The sequence below is a fragment of the Telmatherina bonti genome (assembly GCF_933228915.1).
Source record: "Telmatherina bonti genome assembly, chromosome: 9".
Taxonomy (NCBI): domain Eukaryota; kingdom Metazoa; phylum Chordata; class Actinopteri; order Atheriniformes; family Telmatherinidae; genus Telmatherina; species Telmatherina bonti.
Genome location: NC_136627.1, coordinates 30,450,246 through 30,471,495, shown reverse-complemented (window position 1 = coordinate 30,471,495; position 21,250 = coordinate 30,450,246). Strand labels below are relative to the sequence as shown.

General features: G+C 37.8%; 1 protein-coding gene across 1 annotated transcript in view; it reads left to right on the top strand.

Moving 5' to 3' along the window:
• cadm2b (cell adhesion molecule 2b) overlaps positions 1 to 21,250 on the top strand; it is a gene marked incomplete at its 3' end in the record, with an annotated part of 135,264 nt that overhangs the window by 98,947 nt on the left and 15,067 nt on the right. The window contains exons 3-5 of the mRNA XM_079246995.1: positions 7,972 to 8,121; positions 18,956 to 19,108; positions 19,590 to 19,727. Of these exons, the coding sequence (XP_079103121.1) occupies positions 7,972 to 8,121; positions 18,956 to 19,108; positions 19,590 to 19,727 (441 nt within the window). The remainder of the gene's footprint in view (positions 1 to 7,971; positions 8,122 to 18,955; positions 19,109 to 19,589; positions 19,728 to 21,250) is intronic.

The window sequence follows — 21,250 nt, the reverse complement described above, 5'->3', positions numbered from 1 at the left end:
TTTTCAGTTGTTCCACTTTTTTTTCCAACTTTGTCCCTGTAAACAGACAACAGAGAGCTGTTGGGCTCTTCTTGGCAACAATGCCATGCTCAACGAGAGATTCAAGCTCTTTGGTGCAAGTGTCCACAATGTTAAACTCATGTGGCTTGTAACAGCAGATGTTTTGATTATTCATGTTTCGTGACATCATGCCCTGCTGATGACTCAACCCTCTTGATATTTTTAATGTGTTGTCGTACTGCGGTTTTTTATTCTGATTTACATCTTTTGATTTTATGAAGTGGACACATAATAGTTGAAAATCAGCAAGTCGTACAAATAGGCATAAATTCCATTCACTAAACATGTCAGGTGTATAGAAGTACATCCAAACAACTTGCAACTGTGGCTGTTTTAACGGAGGATTAGAAAGTATTGATCATTCTTTGTTTTCTTTTCTATTTTTGGTTAATACTTATGCAGAGTCCCATTTCCTGTTTTCAAGTTATGAGTGTTCATTCTTAAACTTGCAGGCAAATGAAACTAGCCTTCCAATATTGCATAATAGCTCTAGGTTATGAGGGCATAAATGAGAAAAATGCAACAGCAGACTAATATTTCACAAGTTTCTATAACTTACAGCAAATATTTCTTCCAACGGAAAGAAGTTTTTTAAAACAAACACCAAGACATCGAGCTGCCATTTGTAAAACTTATCTCTGACACAGAATATTCAGGATTTCCATGTATCATGCTGGGCTTCGTAAGCAGTTGGCCAGCCTGACATCCTCTTGAAGTCTGTCAGCTAGTCTTTAGTTTGGAGAGATACTGTGACATTATCCATGATTTCACCTGTGCTTAGTTGGACTTAGTCATAAATTTGAGTGATATTTTCTCATTGTTGGAGAAACTCTTTTAAATAATGTTCAAGTGTGTTTATGTGGTGTTCAGTGAAAAGCCCAAGGTTTAATAGAATGTCTTTATTTGTCATCAGCAACAGCCTTGAAAGGATTTTCACCCAGAATTATTTCGATCAAAGCGAGGTTTGCAAAGAAGCCAGAAACAGAGCTGGGTTTGTTCAGAAGACCCCGGGCTTCTGAATCGGAGAATATGCACCACAACCATTTGTACTGAAGTTATTTACAGTGCAAAATACATCTTTCATGTGAGCGCCGAAGAATTTTAAAAGTATATGATGTCACCAATGGATGTGTCAACATTAATAAATATTCAATTGACAAAGGAGTCGGTAATGATGAGCTTTCCAATCCAAGCACAAATGGAAACACAGACCATCAAACATTATATCACCAGTACATCGCTATCTGGTTTATTGAAAATTTCTGTGTGGGATAAAATCTATTTTTTATTTGTTTCACACGGAGAGACATTAAGTTTCTTACTCTTGATTCCTTTAATCTTAATAAATTTGTAGATTTATGTAGTTTGGATATTTAACTTACTTCTTTTTCAGTAGGTCACAGTGTGTAGAAGATTATTCCTTCATTATCCTACGGCTTAGTCCGATTAAGGGTTGCGGGGAAGCTGGAGCCTATCCCAGCAGTCTTTGGGTGAGATACACCCTTGACAGGTCACCAATCCATCACAGGGCATGTAGAACTTTGTTGTGTATTTATTGCATTTATAAGTACCTTTAAGTTGTAAATTTTAAGTAAAATTTTTTCGTTTAGTTTAATTTGAACCCAACCCAAATCATTTGTGTTGCCGAAACCAGTTCATATCCCTCCAGTATTAAACATTTTTAAGCTTCAGTCTTTGTCTTCTCCTTTTTTATATTCCTAAAACGTATGGAGAAGCATTTAATTGAACTTTTTATGGTTGTCATCTGTGGAAAAGTCTTCAGACTATGTTAGCACATCAGGAAGCGTTGATATTTTCAAAAGAAAGTTCAGCACTCATCTTTTTAGAAAAGCTTTTTATTAAATATCTTTTTATTGTCCATAATTGGTATTTTAGTTACATTTACTTTTCTCTGAGTCTTTGTGATTGTGTTTTACCAATTTATGTAGTAATTACTTTAACACATCTATCAGTTTTACATTATTAATGTACATGCTTTATTATTTAACTCATGCCATTAAACCATTTTCCTTTCCATTTTTAGACATCCTATTCCAACTTATTGTATTTTATTTTGTCTTATTCTATTTATTTGTGTATTTTATTTGATTTTCATTCTTTTTTCAGCTTAACCATTTTAATTTAAATTCCTAGTATTTAAGTTTACCCTATGTGGATGGTGAGTTTTTGGACAGCGCTTGTAGAGAACATCTTTTATGCATGTGTATGCATGTATTTAAATGTACGCAGATAAATGCCATGCATGTGTGTGCATAGGTTGCCTGGGTTTGTGGTCTGTGGGGACTTAATGGGCAAAGATGTTTTCATCTTCTTGTTGTTCATTATGCTTTGTAAAGCACTTTGTGTTGCAATTTGTTTGTATAAGTGTTTCATAAATACAGTTTGATTGATCGATTGAAATAGGTTATTTTTTTCCCTTCACACATTGTATGATGTACTGTGTTGTGGACTGCTTTGATTATGCCAACGAAGAACTAAAACCTAGAGGCACATTGCCATTCAGACTTTTAAGTAGTTGCATGTTTGTATTGCAAGTATATATGTGCTTCTCATATATGATTTTATGCTGACAGGCATTGTAGTAAGGGTCCTAAAACCTCCTTCACCTGCACTTGCTAAAAACCTCTTGTAAAAATCAAGCTCCAGAGGTGAACTTGTGGTTTGATAATTTAATATGAAAATGAATTCCTTAAAGAAGGAAAGCATTTCTGGGATCATATGTGGAGTTGTTATCTTTTACCCTGCTTACAGTTTACAGTTTATTCTGCAGTGGGTTGCTTGAGCGCTCTCCAACCATTTATCAAGGTACTGCTTTCCATTATTTTGTGCAGTCAGCTGAAACTGTAAAAGATTTTGGGGGGTGGTGTGCCTCATTCTTCCTCCAATAACTCCCTGTTCTCCTAAACAGAGAACTTCCGTCTGTAATTCCTATCAGGCTGAGAGATTAGTGATCATTAGATTAATCTGCAAGTTATATAGAGTACAGGAACTGTGTTTCATAATATTTTGTTGCTTGGTTTCCCAGGCTCACATGTTTTTGCATGAGCATCACATCAAAACGCAACTAAAAGCCTTTATATAAGCAACAGCAATAAAGCTTTCAGTTTTATTCATTACCAACTTTCTTACTTCTCACTTTCAGTACAGTCGTATGGTTCTTTCTTTATAATCTTCACATTTTCTACATAACCACCCAGCCCACAAGGCAAGCAAAAATCAATAGCCTAAGTATCATCTTCTTTACTTCTAATATTGTCAGAGCTCAGATTCCATCAGGCTGTGGTCTGAGCTGCATTCAGATAACAGCATGAAACCAGTCAAGATGAAATGAAATGAAATAGTTTATTGCTAATGTACACTCAACAGCCAGGCATTTTTAACATCTGTATTCATATGTGCTCAACACCCGCTGCACACACTTCATCCCCCCCCATACCGAGCAGAAGCATTCGCATCCAGTCTGTGTGTGCAGACATCTGTTTCAATGCTTCCTCTTTGTAATCATCAAATATTTGTGTTTACAATAAAGATGCTATCCTGTTACTGCATTTACATTTCTACCTAATTTTAGCTGTGCAGGTAAATATTTGATTCATGATGCAGTGTCACCTGATTCCATATGAAAGTTAATGCCACCGTGGAGAGATGTGTCAGCAGCATTCTGAATGTGTGAAGCACAGCAAACAACTTGACTAATCTCATGTGTGCTGACATTGTGACTGATGATCAGAGTGCTGGTGGCCCACCTGAGTGTGGACCGTAATCTCTCGGCTCAGGGTGATATTGCCAGGTTCAGCTTTTACTGGAGTCCTCTTAAAGATAAAAAAAAAAAAGAAAAAAAAACTCTGTACCCTCAGATCCATGAGATTGTCATAATAAAAAGGAGGGGTGGAGCTTGTCAAAGCGGAGATTGCTGCTCAGAGACCAATTACAGCTTTAAGAGTTTGACTCATAAGCAGAGAGAAATTGGAAATGTTTTGATTCAAACCAACGGGCACAAAAAACAAACCATTTGACTTGACTTGATTTAATTTTAAGATAACTGATTAATTTAAAAGCGAAAACTGGGTCATTTTCAGCTCAGATTTCATCATCTTATGCTTTAAAGCATGAAAAGCTGAGGGAAGGTTGGGTTGGGAACAAAGGGCATCAGATGGACTTTTTAAAAGTCTATTTTACTGTTGTCACTTTGTTATATGTTTATAAATGACAGGAAACTAGGCGTCATGGTTAAGGAAAAAGCAAAATGTCGACATTCAGCAGCAGCTGCTTGGAAATAAGTCCCCCCCCCCCATCTCCTGACAAACCCTTCTTTTCAATAAGAAACACTCAAAAACATACTGTAATTCCCAGAACTGTGGGATGGCCCATCTCGGAGGCACGTTGCACAAGTGCAGCTTTATTCCTCATTTCATCACTGAGCTTGTCTGGAATCATCAGTGAAGACCGTCTTCATACCTCTGTAACTTTTATAACTTGCACGTCTTTTACAGGAAAACTCCAGCATGACTCAACTCAGCTCACTTTTATCTAACTTACTGTTACTGGATTTATTTTATTAACCTGTACAGCGCCTAAGATACCTTGTGGTTTATGAAAGTGCTTTATAAATAAAGTTGTTATTTTTTTTATTTTTTTGTATTTCACACTTTATTTTTGAGGCTGTTTGTTTCATGTTAAAGTCACACTTTAGTTGTCATTTTCAGGGGTATTTTTTGTTGATGTTAAAATCACACAAAGTGATTTTCATTGAGGTTTTTCACAAAACGTTGTTTTTCTTATAAGTGGTTTTGTTATTTTTGTAGTTAGATATATCTCTATATTCCTCAACATTCTGCAAAAATTGCAATTTTTTGCTAAATGTTCTGGACTGATATCCATATACTTGCATCCAACCAAAGTTCAGATAACAAAACTTAACCACACATTTAAATAAATTCACGTTTACACATGCATACTGTTCACTGTATTAAATATATTTGTTATTAAAAGTGTTTCCATCACTCACACTCACTCCTAGGGACAATTTTGTGTAACTAATTAACCTAACATGCATGTCTAAATTGTAAAAAAAAAAAAAAAAAAGTATTATTTGTTGGGTTTTTTTTTATTACCAATAGTGTTTTTCACAACTCGGTCTGAATCCTCTCATAAGGTGTACAACTGGGTTTAGATCTGGTGACTGCAAAGGCCAAAGAGCGCGCTTCGCATTTTTTCACGCTCATCAAATCATTCAGTGACCCCGTGCGCCCTTTTGGATGGGGTCATTTTCATCCTGGAAGAGACCACTTCCATCTGGATGGAAATGTTTCATCACAGGATAAAGGTGATCATTCAGAAAAACTTTGTATTGATCAGTGCTGACCCTCTCCTCGTGGAGGACAAGTGGGCCTAAACTGTGCCAAGCAATATGTCTCCACTGCAGAGATTCACTCGCTGTACATATCAATGGTTCAGATTTTCCTTTAATTTGTTCCATGTCTTTGTGTGGCTAATACAGGTAATGACAGCTGCTTCAAGAACACTGAGCATTATGGAAAACAGGTAGCTAGCCTTAGCAGGGAATCCAGCACACTATGCTGCTAAAGTTTCAGCAGCCTCACCATCTCCTCTTGTTTTATGTGAATTTATGTCCTTAAAAAGGTGTCAGTACTGGTGAAGCCTTGTAGAATGTAGAAAAATAAAATGTATTTTCAATAACCATAATAGTTAGGATGAGCTGAAATATTTCCACAAATACATTTTATTTAACTGAAATTAAACTGGAGATCAAATATTAATTAAATCCATGCAAGTTCTGTGCAGATTTGAAGCCTTTTTGTTATTAAAAAGGGCTTGCTTTATTGCCATGTTTTTATAAGATATCAACCATTTTCTGAGGAGTAATGGATAGCCTTACCCCCTATATGACATTTATTCTGCTGTAGAATAACCTCAGTAAGGTTAGGGTACGGGGTTTTACAGATCAGTGTTTTATCCTCAAAGCAGTTTGTGACTTTTTAACTTCCTATAATATTGGTTGGCTCAAGAAGCAAAGCAAGCCAACCTCTTATTGCTCTCCCAAGGAAAAAAAAAGCAAGAAAAAAATACTACAGCTGGAGCTGAGGAGGGTTGTGTTTACTCAAAAATAGCATTTTCTCACTCAAGACTGTTACAGAATTTCAAGACAGTGGAAATTCATGAAAGCATTTGGTGAACGCGGGCAGCTGCTGTTCCAGTCGAACCCAGCATGCAGCAATGTTCACAATGCCGCCCTGCTTCTCATTATATTGTCAGCTTTCATTGGTCATGTGTGCATCATCTGAAGACATTTCAGAGACCATTTTTATGCTGCAATCTGAGCAACACCTGACAAATTTAATCACATCATACAAAGCTGATGAATTTAGTTTTAATTGAATCTATTTGTCAAGTCTTTCGGTGAGAAGTGAACAGAAGGCGTCGGAAACAGACAGCAAATATGCTGCAGAAATACAGAACGATGTATACGCAGATGGACGGCTGATATGAAAAGATGTGGATGTTGAATTTAATTTATTCTCTTCACATGATACACACAAGTTGTTTGAACAGTTAAATTACATTATTTTATTATTAGTAGTAATAGTAGTAGTATTATTATTACTATTATTATTATGCTGTTGATGATCAAATCATAAAATATTTCTTTATTTTCCATGTGCCTGAGATGATGTCACTGACTGGGCACAAAGCGGAGAAGTAATGAGCACATTCAGTACAGAAAGTGCTCTGATGGAATGATTTTCAATCACTACCTATAGTCAGCCTCTCCTTCACCCTGTAGCTGACAATGGGCTCCATTAGGACAATTCTAGGTCAAGGAAGGTCCACAGACCTTTGGCTGTCCTACCCTTCTCTGCACCCATGTGTGAGTGGGACTAATGAGGCAGACAGCTGCTCCCTTAGTGGAAATGTCCCTGCAGTGAACTATACCTGAGAGAAAGCAGAGACAATGTCACCTTCAAACTCAGGCAGATAAGTGTACAAATGGACACCATATCAAAGCTGTGAAATCAGGAGAAAACGTGGAGCATGTGGGCTTGTGGACAGAGTGAAATTTTTACAGGCGAGTACAGCTTCAAACACGAACTCTGGCGCTGTAATAGAGTTGTTACTTACTGTCATCTTTAAAGGGGCTGATCTGGTCTGGCTCACATTAAGGGACTTTGTCTAATCACAATTCTCTTCAAAGCAGTATTGGTTTTAGACATGTTTCTGAAGCTTGGCAGAGTTCAATAACACACGGGGAGGATAAAAATGCTTCTGCAATGCAATTAGAGGACTTTGCTGAGACGACAAGTACAAATGTGGAATAAGAAGGTAAAATCCAGCAAGACTGGGTGATTAGGCCTCATTTGGATGTCTTCTGCAGACCGTGATGAGCGGCTGTTTTAGGGCATGGATGTCGCTCGGATCGAAGGCCCACAGTGTCTGGGATTATGTGTCAATTTACCACCCAGCTGCAGCTCTACACTCTTCAGCAGAACATGACTACCTCTAATTAGGCCGTGCTACCAATTAGGGCCCTGCAATAAGGCAACAAGAAAGGCAGTCTGGGAGAGTAAAACCTACTGTTGTTGCTTCCAGAAAAAGAAACCGCAGTCTTCTCAATCCAATGGCTGCTAAAAGCTACAGACCACGTCAACCAGGCTCTCATTAAGCTACCATTGTTTCGGAGGGATTAATAAATGCGTCCCCGTATCTGGGGAAAATGATGAAACTATACTTTATTTTTAACACAAATCAAATCTGAACAAATCATTCATTTGATTAAAACAACACAAAACAAGTACATGAAAACCAAACTCAACCAATCTGAAACAATTATGTAATGACTATAACCTCAAAATTTGTTTTATAATCCCACAGGTAGCCAAGGTCAGTTTCCCATCACTCAGAATGTGACGGTGGTGGAGGGGGGCTCAGCCAACATGACCTGTCGTGTGGATCACAATGATAACACTTCCCTCCAGTGGTCAAACCCTGCACAACAAACTCTGTTCTTTGGGGACAAAAAAGGTAAGGAACACTCCCAGTGTTAAGAACCCCACTGATGAAACGTTAAGATATGATAAACATGTCTGAGGCAGCTGCATTACATCAGCATTTTCATTCATTTTTCACATTTTCCACTGTTCATGCCTGTCCCTGCTTTCCTGCCTGCAAGCGCAAGGTTTGACTGAACACACGAACAACACATGATAAGAGAGTGGTATATTTATTACCCATGATGTTGAAGCAGACTTCTAATGAATTTACGTCTCCGTTGATATCCCAGGGCACAAACTAACCAGAAATAGACTGTTTTCATATTGTACTTTTGTAATCATGCAACATTGTTTACAACAGTATAATGCCTGTGGATTGTGAGATGATTGGGTCTAATTAGTAACTTTGCTGCCCTACATTTGTATTGCTGTTTGGCTGTCACCCTACTTTGGAAATAGACTGTTGCAACTTAGTGAAACAAGGCCTCGATTGGAATGAATAATATTGTGATCTCGCCCGCCAAATCCAATTTGAAGGTGACAAAAGTCTGGATCTGATAAATTGGAGTTGGGGTGAAAGGGGGGATATAACAGTGGACCGGTCTTGTAAGGATTGGGATGCTCATCTATCAGTGTTTCTCACAGCATATTACCCATTTCATTTATGCTGTAGCTGCTAATACAATACAATTGCTTCTGTGATTGAAGATGAACTTTTCCATTGAATTACATTTGAAAGGAGAGAGATGCCAGCAGAAAGAAAGTCACAATCTGGTTTGAAGAAATACTTTCTCACTCACAACTGATTGGATTTAGTAATGAGGTCTAAGGTGTTTTATTAGATGAAATTACTTCCAAAATACAATTAAATGAATGTTAACTGAATTTTAAACAGACACTCTGGTCCGAATGCTGTGGGTGTTAATTCAAGCAGAAGCCATTGAAGCAAAGACGTCCTTTTCATGATTTCATTTCTATATTTTCTATTGTACAATAAATTCTATGTAACATTTTAATGTTTGTGTTTGAAGAGTCTGTTTAATGACAAACTCCTATCATAAAGAAGCCGTCAAAACTATCCATTTTTTGTGCATAAAAACATTGCACAAACTGAATTATGTCTGTTTATGTCATCTGGCATAGATACAGCCTGTCAACTATCTTTTTTTCACATTTCCCGTTATTAAAAACACAATACTTTGTACATTTAAAAAAAAAAAAAAAAAAATTGTTTCAATACTAAAGCCTTTATTAAAGTCATGTCAGAAACATACATCCACAAAGTTTTTATTTGACAGGGAGAAAATAAAGAAAATGACAAAAATAATCTCTGCTGATTATGGAGGAGTTTTAGTCGACTCGTCTTCACTATTTTGCAACCACGCAGCATTTGTTTGAGAACAAAGTCGTTGGTTCAATGATATTTTATTCAGTTTTATGTCTGTTTTTTTTTTTTTATCTTTAGAACAGATTCTTTCTTTTCTTTTTCTGTTACAGATTAGCTGCTGTGTGCATGTGGCAACTTTAGCTAAGCTTTAGCTGTTGAACTGATCGTTTTCACTTCAGAATACTTTAGTCCACAAAGGAGTTCATGGTACACTCAATGAAAGCAAGATGCCCAGGCCCTGTGGCTGCAAAACAAGCCCAAATCATCATCCATCCACCACCGTGTTGGATAGTTAACATGAGGTGTTTGTGCTGACAGGTTGTGTTTGGTTCTTACCTAACAACGTGGTGTGCATTTCAGCCAAACAGCTCTTTGTTCTCAACTTAATGTGGTACTAAGATAGGTCCATGTTTGTGCATGATTTCATGTTCTCTTGGTGTTTCATTATGTTAGTATTATTATGGTCCTCTGTGTAACTTTTTGTGCTTGTACTCATATGTCTGCATTTATTTCTGTCATTTTTCAGTTTTATTAAATGTTTTATATTGTAAAGCACTCTGGAAAACCTCAAGTGTGTCGACGTCCTTTATAAATAAAGTTGATTTGACTGGACGTGTCTGACCAGAAGTCTTGTGGTGTGATCAAATAAGTCTGCTAACCTTGTCACGGTCAGATTGGCAATTCTCTTGAATATGTTGGGGTTTTTTTAATTCTTTCTCATTATGGAAATATGCACTCCAAATAGTTTGGAAATAACTTTAAGGCCCAACAGACAGTTTTACATACAGTTCCACAATTTCCACGCAGAGATCATTGCTGATGTCTTTCCTCCTTGGCATTCACATGGCTAAATGTTTCCCTTTTTTTTTTTTATAGGTGGTCTCACCTGCTGATGATCAATATATCAAAAGAATTTCAGAAGCAGTAACTACATGTGGCATATCCACTGAAAATAGCCAGGATTTGTTCTGATTTTTAAATACTGTTTAATTATGTTATTTAGTAAATAAATGCTGTAATATGTCATGTGCTCTCTTTAAAACAAGGTTTTATTTTCTTCATGTTATGATTTTTTCATAAATCCCAACCAAATGAAAACATGCTTCTAATTCTAAAGTTGGAGGACACAATGCACAGAACTCCTTTGTCTATCTCGAGAAACCATTTAGTTTGCATGATAGAATCTCTTTCATGAGCAATAAGAGGGACAGAATGAATGTTGTCCACGCGGTTGAGGTTGCTTGGGCTAAGTGTGGAAATATTTCCTCTCAATCTCTTCCAGCTAAATGAAAAGCTTTTCTGGCACAACCAGTAAGATGCCTGTGAGGCTACCAGGTGAAATGGGGAGAATGAACAACACCAGCTTCATGCATAGAACAGGGAGGGACACCTGGAAGGAAATCACTGCTGTGCCAAATCACCAGTTAATTGCTTGGCACAGCGCTGCATCTTTCATTCTTCTTCGGTTTGTTGGGGCGCCTTGTAGAGCCAATGAAAAATTTGAGATTCAGCCTTATGCTAACTTTCAGGGAGCTGAGCTCGAGGTAGGCCAGTTAACTTCCTCTGACAAGCAGCTGGTCTTTGACGTTTGTCACTAATTTAATTATAATAATTTTACATTGCCTTTTTTTCAGTGTTAGAATTTTTTAGACTCTTTTTTTTCTTCCTGATTTTTTTTCTTCTCTGTGCTTGTTGTCTTGGTTGCTGTTGTTGTCCAGATTTCAGCGTTCTGCAGTTGTCTTGCATGTCAGTATGGTCTTTTCATGCTGATGCAGGTTTCCTTAACACAATCTCACAGTTTCTCATTGTGCATGTGTAATCCAAAGGAGATTCATCTTTTTCTACCTTTTATGTGTGTTTCTGTATGCTCATCTAATATGTGTATCTATTCTGTGGAACATTTTTTGAAATCCATTTCTGCTCTTTCCCTCCAGCTTAGAATTAAAGATAAGGGCATTTGTCTTGATGCGTTTGGGGTTTGATATAAAATAGGGTGACTGGAAGAGTATTAAAATGACCTTTTAAATTCCTTTGAGACAGTCTTTCCATATAATATCAACTGGATTTTAGAGCTACTGGAAAGATTCGATTATAGCAGGAACATTGCATTGCCTTATTCTCAGTGTTAATATGTTTAGATTTCTTTCCCCACCTTATAGATAAATATCTCATTGTCTCTCTGGCTTCTGTCTTTCTCTGCTGCTGCTGTGTTCTACCTCTCAGCGTACTGCTGTTGTCTTGGGAGCCCATGTCAGCATGGCTATTTGATGCACATGCAGCCCAGCCCTCCCCTGTCCCTCCCCTGTTCTCTTTCTTCAGAGAGTGAAAGCAATTTCTCATCTTGTATGTGAAATCCCCCGAAAAATTTCAGCTCTTTACACCTTTTATGTGTTATCTGGTATGCTCAACAAATACAAATGATTCTGTGAAGCCCTTTTTGAATTCTACGACTGCTCAGTCCCTTTGGCCTTGTGTTAAAGATAAGGCCGTTTGTCTTGATGTGTTTGGAGTTTGATATGAAATAGGGAGACTGGGAAAATGGTAATAAAATTAATTCTAATTTTATATTTTCTTAAATTGCATGTGATATCAAAACTACTAAGGTTTACAGATGCTGGGTTTCTGATCACTTTTGGTGATGATTTGATCAAGCCAATGACATATTTACACAATTGAAAATGCACATATATATATATATAATATAATATTTTTTATATACATATATATATATATATATATATATATATATATATATATATATATATATATATATATATATATATATACATATATATATATATATATATATATATATATATATATTGCACCATTGCCTTACAGGAAGATTGTTCCTGATTCAAACCTCAACTGGAACTTTTGTGGGTGACGCTTACTGTCCCCATGCTTGTGATCGTTCTCTGGCTCCTCCCATAATCAAAAAACAATCTTGCTGAATTGATTGCTGATTCCAAATTGATTGTGAATGTGAGTATCTGTAACCTCTCCTGCTGCCAGTGAGCAGTACATTTTGGCTGAATGCACTATTTTGCATGTTTCCGTTATGAAAATAGCCTATTAAAACCAACACAGTATTTGGCCCCTTCCATTGTATGTTTATTGCAGAATGGCACATGGTGGTTAGAGCAGAGCTTCAGGTGTCCCACAATACAGATTTGGGGGACAGAAAACATCACTTCCTGCAACAAAAGCAGCCATGAAAAATTAGCATGTTGCCCAAAGAAGCTCATTTAACTTTATGGATCTCTAAAATATTATTCACCCTGCTTTCTTGTCACGTCCATCACATATGTGTTGAACTCTCGTGCATTTAAAGCTGTCAGCTGGCATATTGGCATGGTCCCCCTCATCCATACCTGAATCTTGGCTAACTGTTGCCACCTTATAGGATTCAGTCTACACTATAGCAAATAACGGATTCTTAAACCTCCATAAACCTGAGAAAACATTGCTTCAATAGCTGCACCAATTCTTCCCTCATACATTAAGCCAATTAGCAGTCACTGCGAGGGACTGGTGCTCTGGTGGGCTGCCATGATGAAAAAATTGATTTAGACCATATGTCTTTTGTAGAATTATCCCTTTTATATGTCGCCTCTGTTATGAATTATTATTACTGAGCAGGACAAATGAGAGCAGAGCTGTCCTTTGCTGTCTTTATTATGATTTATTTCACTTTTGGCTTTCTGTGGAAAAAGGATAAAACGTAAGTAGCGAGGCTGCTGAGAATGGTAATGACATTCATAGAGGCATACGGAATCTTTTATCAGATATGGTGAATATGAATAATGCAATTAATGGATGTCTACTGCAGGTTGCTTGTCAGACAACTTGTTTGATCTTCAGCATGTACAGCAACATAGAAACATATACATTAATATGCTCCTGTAGGTTTAGTTCCCTTTTTCCCCGTTTCAGCCATGGTTCATGGTTCATCATTTGTGACATTTTATTGGAGAATTCGGTCTGAGTCATAAAGGCCACAAAGCAAAATTGATCTTAATTGACTTGTTGTAATCAAAATGCTGTTATGTGCTAAATGAATGCTCTAATGTGAGCATTAAAACATTCATTAGCTTGAGAGAATGAGAGATAATTACAAAGAATTCAGTTACTGAAGGGAACACCAATGAGAGCACAGTTAAAACTCCATTCTGGTAAATGCCTCATCTGTGATGGTCAGTGTGAACAGGTTGTTTCATTTACTGTTGGTATTAGTATTAATAATGTTATGACTGTTAAGACTATCAGGATAGTTATTATGACTACTCAAAATTTTTTATATATTATTTTGTACGATATTAAGAAGGCATGAAAAGATATTGAAAAAAAAGGATTTTTTTATAAACAAGATTATCAGCTGTAACACTTGCTCTTGGTTTCTTCAGAAGAGAAAAGGAAACTTTTTACAGGTGACAAGCTGCAAGATTGTTCTTTAAAATATTGTTTACTTTTCAGTGACTGTTTTCTCCAGTGACAAATCACAGAGAGAGTCTCATGGTCAAAGCTAATGTCTTTCTGCAGGGACTAATGGGCTTTTAAGTGTAATGCTTTATTTCTAGTGTCACTGAAATGTGAATCTACCATTATGGAACGAAACACTCTGCTATTATTGCTAATGTGAAGAGGTACTCTTGCATGTACTCACTCAGCTCAATGCCACATTGTACTCTCATGTTTTATTTATATTATGTCTTTGGAATAGAGGAGACTATGTTCTATGTAAATTCCTTGAGTTTTTATGTCCACCTGTGTATTGGCTGGTTCTGTTTACATCATGTTAGTGCTGCGTGCTTTGCTTAGAGACCAAATACTAACACTTGATTGTAAACAGAATTATGCAATCTGATAAAAAGGACTAAAAAGAAAAGACAAAAAAGAAAAATTCAACAGCATACAAGCTTATATGAGCTGAGAAATACATGGGCTAACATATATTCAGTGTCGGTTTTTTTGCTGCACGAAGTAGGTATGTAATATAGCCTTGGAGAGATTTCCTTATTCTTTTCTTCCCCACTTCTAGATCTCAACATTAGTCCAATTTGAGTAGCGTCTGCACTGTGGGATCTCTGAGAGTGCAGAAAGTGACAATGATCCACTGGAACAAGGCTCTCTCCTTCTCTTAATTGCAGCTACATGTGTGGTGGGAAAAAGCCCCCTGCTTGCACCACTATAGACCTGGAACACGTCCAGAATCGCCCACACAGTCACTGAGTGAGCACAGCCAGCAGCAAACACTCTCTAATTGCAAAGAGTGGAGCCCCTGGCTGGAGAGCAAGCGGGGGGTGTATGCCAGGATTCTGTGTTCTAGCTGAAGGACAGCTAGTGCTTTCACATTTCATGACTAGTTCAAAGTGGTTATATGCCATGCAAAAATGGCCAAATGGGAATGTTGCAGACATAACATATTTTGGCTGAACCCGAGAGTCATCAGCTTGTTTCCAAGTGTAATGGATAGATGTAAAACGTCCTTTTCTATCAGGGCTGTCAGAAGATAATTTACCGTTCTGGATTAGAAACATTTGTTAACATCTGTTTGTTGCTCAGTGAAGTGAAAAAGTAAATGTCATGAGATAATTGCACTTCTAAATCCTCGACTTTTTGTAAGTTTCAGAGAGCTCTAATCTGACTGTCAGCTCTTCTTGTAAATGTAAAAAAAAAAAAAAAAAAAAAAAAAAACACTTCATTTTATAGTAAATCGATTTAAAGGTAGTTTTATGTGCTTCACATGGTTTTGGACTCTGAGAATTCCAAGGACGTCAAGCAAAAGTGGCATACACGGTTAAAATAGTTTCTAGGAAGACTGTAAATGTTAGTCGTTGATGATTCAAAGGCCCGAGGGGAAAATAAGGTAAACGTGACTTTGCATCACAGGACCGTGGCAACAGTATTCTTTGGCTGGGAGTAGAAGCAGGGCGTCAGTTTTACTGATTTGAGAGAGCCTTGGAAAGGCCTCCATCACGAGAGATGTACTGCTGCCATGCCGTTAAGCTGCCATGCTGCAAGGCTGCAGCATACACAAGGTCAGGGTGCAGATTTATGTTTCCACCTAAGCAGAATGAACAGCACCAGAGCTATCTGGGGTTTGGGGGAAATGAAGCTTTTCATCACATTGATTTCCTAAAGCACCTGGAAAAAAGCTTTGTCAGGCACGGCATTTGGGCCTGATTGTGACAGATCTGCACGCATTCTGGGCCTCCAGACTGGACTGGATTATGGCAGTACGGTTTCCCGGCCATGTGACGCTGGAGTAATAGATAACACTTGTCCCTGGCTTAGTTAAACCATTGTCCATCTATTTCCATCAATATGTCGTTGACCCATTTGCTCTGTAATGCCAGTGGCTGCCTAAAAACAACACATCAGTCAGGACCATCTTTTGTTTAACCGTGTTTGTTTCTCTGCTGCTTCTTGGATTCAGTCCACCAGAATCAGAATTTCAGCTACTGACATTTAGATGTAGCTTTTTTCATGGTAATGTGATGTTCAGGTCTTACTGAAAATGAGCTGAATACTTGCTGTTTTAAATGTCACTTGAAATTATCAGTGGTCTGTATTGCATTGGGTCACTGTTTGGTATTTAAAATGGGACCTTACATTGATTGAGTAACAGACATTGTGAAAAGGCCTTTTTAACTTAGTTATTTTAGAGAAAAGCAGTCTTGAGGTCCTTCTCAATGGACTCTAATGGCAGTATGCTTTCCCAAAGAGATGTAAGGAAAAACAGAAGAATATCCCCAATCACTCACCACTGCATCATAATCCAATAAACATTCTGCCATGTAAGTAACAAAAAGGTCACTCCTGTTGAAATATATGGAAATATGCCACGTCAGCAAGCGTAACGATGCAACATGAAAGATGTGCCTGTAGTTTTCCAAAGTAAGAGGCGTTTTAATAAGAGCAACAGACTAAGCAGGTTGCATTATGCTGGAGTATGATGGGAAGTTTAATTTCAGTGGCTTCGTTTACATGGGAGTTTTAATTCCAGTTTAATTCCGAATAAAAGTTAATTCTGCTTTAAACTGATGAAAAACAACGATGTAAACACTTAATTCCTAATGCAAATTTCTATTCAGAATTAAACTTAATTTCGATGTAAGTGGCTGGTTTATTCGCATTTTAGTTATAAACTATTTAATTCCTCTGTTATGCAAACCTTAATTCCTCTCTAAGTTAATTCCGGTCATTCTGAGCATGCTCGTTACCTTGTCCTGTCCCGATGACACGCGTTGTTTTGCCTCCTGTGTTCGGTGGTCTGTCTTTCTTCTCCTTCTCCGTTGCGGCAAAAAGTGAAGTAGTATGCTCGTGTTGAGCTGCTACTTTTAAAATTATTATAAATAGTGGCTGAACTGGTACTTATGATGTAGTTTTTACAAGTTATGACTAAAAAGACGAGAAGCAGGAAGTCTTTCTTTGTTTATTTCCAGTATACGTCATACGTCACGTGCACCCTTTGTCCAATCAGAACCCTTCCCAACCCGCCGCTCTAAAGAGGAATTAAGTAAGGACGTGTTTCACGTGAACCTCCATTCGGAATTATTATTATCATGTAAACTCATAGGAGAATGTGTTAATTCCGAATGATTTAATTCCGAATTATTAATTCTGAATTATTAATTCCGAATTAGAAAACATCTTGTAACCGTACCCTTCGTAGTCTTTCTTGACAACACTAAACATGTCATAAAATATTTCAAGCTCATCATAACTGCTGAAATAAATTACAAATGTTTCAGAGTTAATGCCCATAGATTGTCACCGAGATGAAAGGACAGCAGCTTTTTATCAGCAAATCCCTTCCACTGAACAAAAGCAGAACATTTATCGGCGTCTCAAAGGTGTTTGTGCTTTGAGGAACAAGGGGTTAAGCAGAGAAGTTGGCCTCTTTCTTGTTGTTTTTCCTCCATGCATTGCAGAGATAGAGGGATATCAGGCCATAAGAATCATTTTTTTGTCATCTTGTTCACAACTTTGATCCTCCCAGGCTGTACTTCCATATCTTTTGAGTTCCTATGCGATGTTTGCTTAGACCTATCACCTTTCTAATGCAACCATCCAGCAAAGGCTTTGCTGTTTTCTGCTGCAGCCTCTGGGCATTTTCAAAGCTCTGTAGTGAGGATGCTTAACTACAAAGAACATCAGGCAGCTTTGTTTCAGGGTGCTGTTTGCTACAGTAAGACTATCAAATGTTTGTATTAAGCCCTGTAGCACATAATAAGCTGGTTGCCTGGTGGCACGGCTTGTTATTAAATTTTAATTCTGGCGTGAAGATTGTTTTTATTTACTCTACTCTTTATTCTTCAAGAGCAAAATGTCTTTAATAAGAAACTTCTTGCAGGCATCAGTCTTTTTTTTTCTTCCTTTTTTCCTTTTCAGCATGTGCATGATTATATGATAATGATCATCAAATGATACGGTGTAATTGAAGATGAGGAGCAACGTTACTGATAATGACCTATGTGTGGAAAACCTAATAACTATTTTAGCCAGTCTAATGTAAATGTGTATTACATGTCTGCTGTGGATGTTTATCACAAAAATCAAATGCCAGTCTTCATCTGATACGACACCACTTTACGATAGCCAACGGTTAAATCCTCCGTGCTGCATTTTGCCACATTTTCCCTGTGTAGTACAATTCAATGGAGCTCAAATTACCTCAGATGAAAGCAGGTCTCAGGAGAGAGCTGGCCAGGCCTAAAGGGACAGAGGATTAAGAATGTGTTATTTTATACAATGAGGAGCGCTTTCCTTCCTGCACTTTGTGGTTGGTCACTTGTACTTGCAGAAGCAGCTGGTTCTGAATTTAAAACTGTGTGAAAAATGAAAGGTACAAGATTACCCCGTTCACTTAAGAGATTCCTCACTTTTTATTGCAAAGCTGTGAAGATATGAAGCAAAGAAATAGCTGTAATAGTTTGTTTTTTTATTTATTTTTTCATACACAGTAAAGAATGATTGCTCAGGTGATACCGATACTAGTGCTTATTAAATTAATATATCTCCGTGGCATTAACTGTGGACTGCGTAGGAAAACTGTGAGTGAAAAATGTCACGAGCCGAGTCTGCTGCTAAATGTGTTAAAGAGTAAATCAATACCTGGAAAGTAAGTGATTTCCAAAATAAATATTTGAATCCAGGTCTGCAAGTTTTTCCTGCTGCTTCCCTTTAAAGTGTCCCTGTGATGAATTCTGTCTCCCTGCTGGCTGAGAAGAAGTCCAGCATGCTAGATTGCAAGTACAAAGCAAATGTTTCAAACCACTGGCTACAGTGCACATTTGCTGCATTTGACAGCTATTATGTTTGCAAGCATATTGTATTCAGCCTTGTTCTGGGAAAGGTCACCAAAATCACGTATGGTATCTCCACAGGTTTTCTGCCATGACAGAATTCATGGTGAATTTACTCATTAATATACTCTTTTTTTTCCCTCTGCTTTCTGTTTTCTTCCTTGTAGCTCTGAGGGATCACAGAATTGAGCTGGTGCGAGCATCAACACAGGAGCTCACCATCAGGATCAGTGACGTCAGCCTGTTTGATGAGGGCCAGTACACATGCTCTCTCTTCACCATGCCCGTTAAGACCACGAAGGCATTCCTCACTGTCTTAGGTGCGCGTTTTCATTTGGAGTCAGTCTCAGTCCCCCTTCCAGATACTTTTGTCTAAAGCTTTACATTTTTATAACATAAATACCTGCACATTTTAAAAGCACAGTTGTAGTAGGAGCGATATAAACATGTGTGCTGAAAGATGAAGGAAACAAAAATGTAACCCAGATTTAGACTCACACTCGTGTCGCATCTTATAGAACATAACTGAAAAAAATGATCATGATAGTTACTGTCACATATTTCTTTCACCCTTATTATGAGCCATTATCCTCTCAAACCATATTTGCTCTCACTGTTGTTATTATTGTGATGTTGGGATTTCTGCCTTGCGTCTCTTTTTGACCTGCCAAAGAAACAAATTTTAGAAAAAGAAAATAAAAAATGCATTTGATGTTGGAAGGTTTGATTTGTTGTTCATTCATTTGCATATTATTCATATATCAAGTATGGTATTTGTTTTTATATCTCCTTGAACCACAGGAATGCCAGGACGTCCAGAGATCACAGGATTTACTAAACCAGCCATGGAGGGTGAAGAAATCACCCTGACATGCATCACATCAGGCAGCAAACCTGCTGCCAACATTCGATGGTTCCGAAATGACAAGGAGGTCCAAGGTAAACATATGGTGTGGATTCAAATGAGCATTGTATCCTCTGCTGCAGCTGGTGCCCTTTGGGAAACATCCTTACTGTCAAGTCATACAGCTGCTGCACTCCTTTGTGATCCAATTCATGCATTGTTCCACTGGCCCCAAGCATCACTGATGTCCTTAGAAGCTGCCAAATCTCACAGGACTGATAACTTTAATCAAAGACCCAAGGAGGGATTCTCATTTTGAAGTTAATTGCAAATAATAACCATTATTAGTACAATAATAACAGTCTGCACAGCTGGTTAAATTGTTTTAAAAAGATAGAAATTAAAGTTAAATTTAAAGTTTCCTCTTGAATTTGTTACAAGTAGTTCATTATGGTGGAGATTTTAAGTCATAATTCATGACAGAAATATGAACACAAACCTTAAAAGCTTGCAAAACATGATACAGGTGTTAATTCAAAGTGCTGTTGTTATTTCTGGGTAGAGTTTTACAATGAATTCATCCCACGTATTTTTGTCAGCTTTAGTTCTTCTCCTTTTCTATCTGTAGTGAACGTGTCAGCCAAGAAGGACACAACAGCCCACATGCATATAAACTGAGAAAGGACTGATGACTCGTTCCGGTTGTACTGAAAACAATGCATCAGGCAGTTCTTGGTGAACCGTAATCTGCACTAACCACAATAAACCAGCACAAGTTTTCCATGATTAGATGGCGTGCTCCACAAGCTTTCACTGTCTTACATCCCCTTTTCGACAACTGTCTGAAGAACTCCATTTTTTTTTTTATTTCTAAAGCTTTTATCATAATCTTGTTTCTGCTTTTAAAAAAGACAAAGACATTGGAAAAATAGCTCTGGAATGTTTTTCCCCAGCTTGATGACAGAGGTATGCTGTATGGAGCTCTTTAATGTAGTGGAGCCTGCTGTGAAGGCTCAGTGTGACAGTTGCTCTTTATTGAAGATTTGCACCAGAGAGCTTTTTCTTGGTGGTTCTGTCTGTGTCTGCCGAACATGGCACAATGATTGATGGGAGAGGGGCTTGGATATGAAGTTTTCTTGTTGAAATGACATGCACGTAGCTCTCTGAAAGGCCAGTGGAAAGCTGACACATAGCATCACAACCAGATTTGCTGTCCATCTCAAGAGAGCCTGAGGTGATCTCTTTTGTGTTGCCTTTTTTTAAAAAAAAAAAATCCACTTTAAGATAAATATTTAAAATTAAACAACCTAAACCAAACACATTCATTCATTCATTACATGGGGAAGCCGGAGCCCATCCCAGCACTCCCCAGGCAAAAGGCAGGGCACACCCCGGACAGCTCACCAGTCCACACACAGGCAAACAACCACTCATGCTCACACTCACTCCTATGGGCAGTTTAGAGTTTAGATTTTAGAGTCATTTGACCTAAAAGTGTGTGTCTTTGGATGGTGGGAGGAAGCCGGAGTACCCATAGAGAATCTACATCTACATGGGGAGAACATGCAAACTCCACACAGAAAGCCCACTTTCCAAATCTCGCCCCAGTTGAGGATCG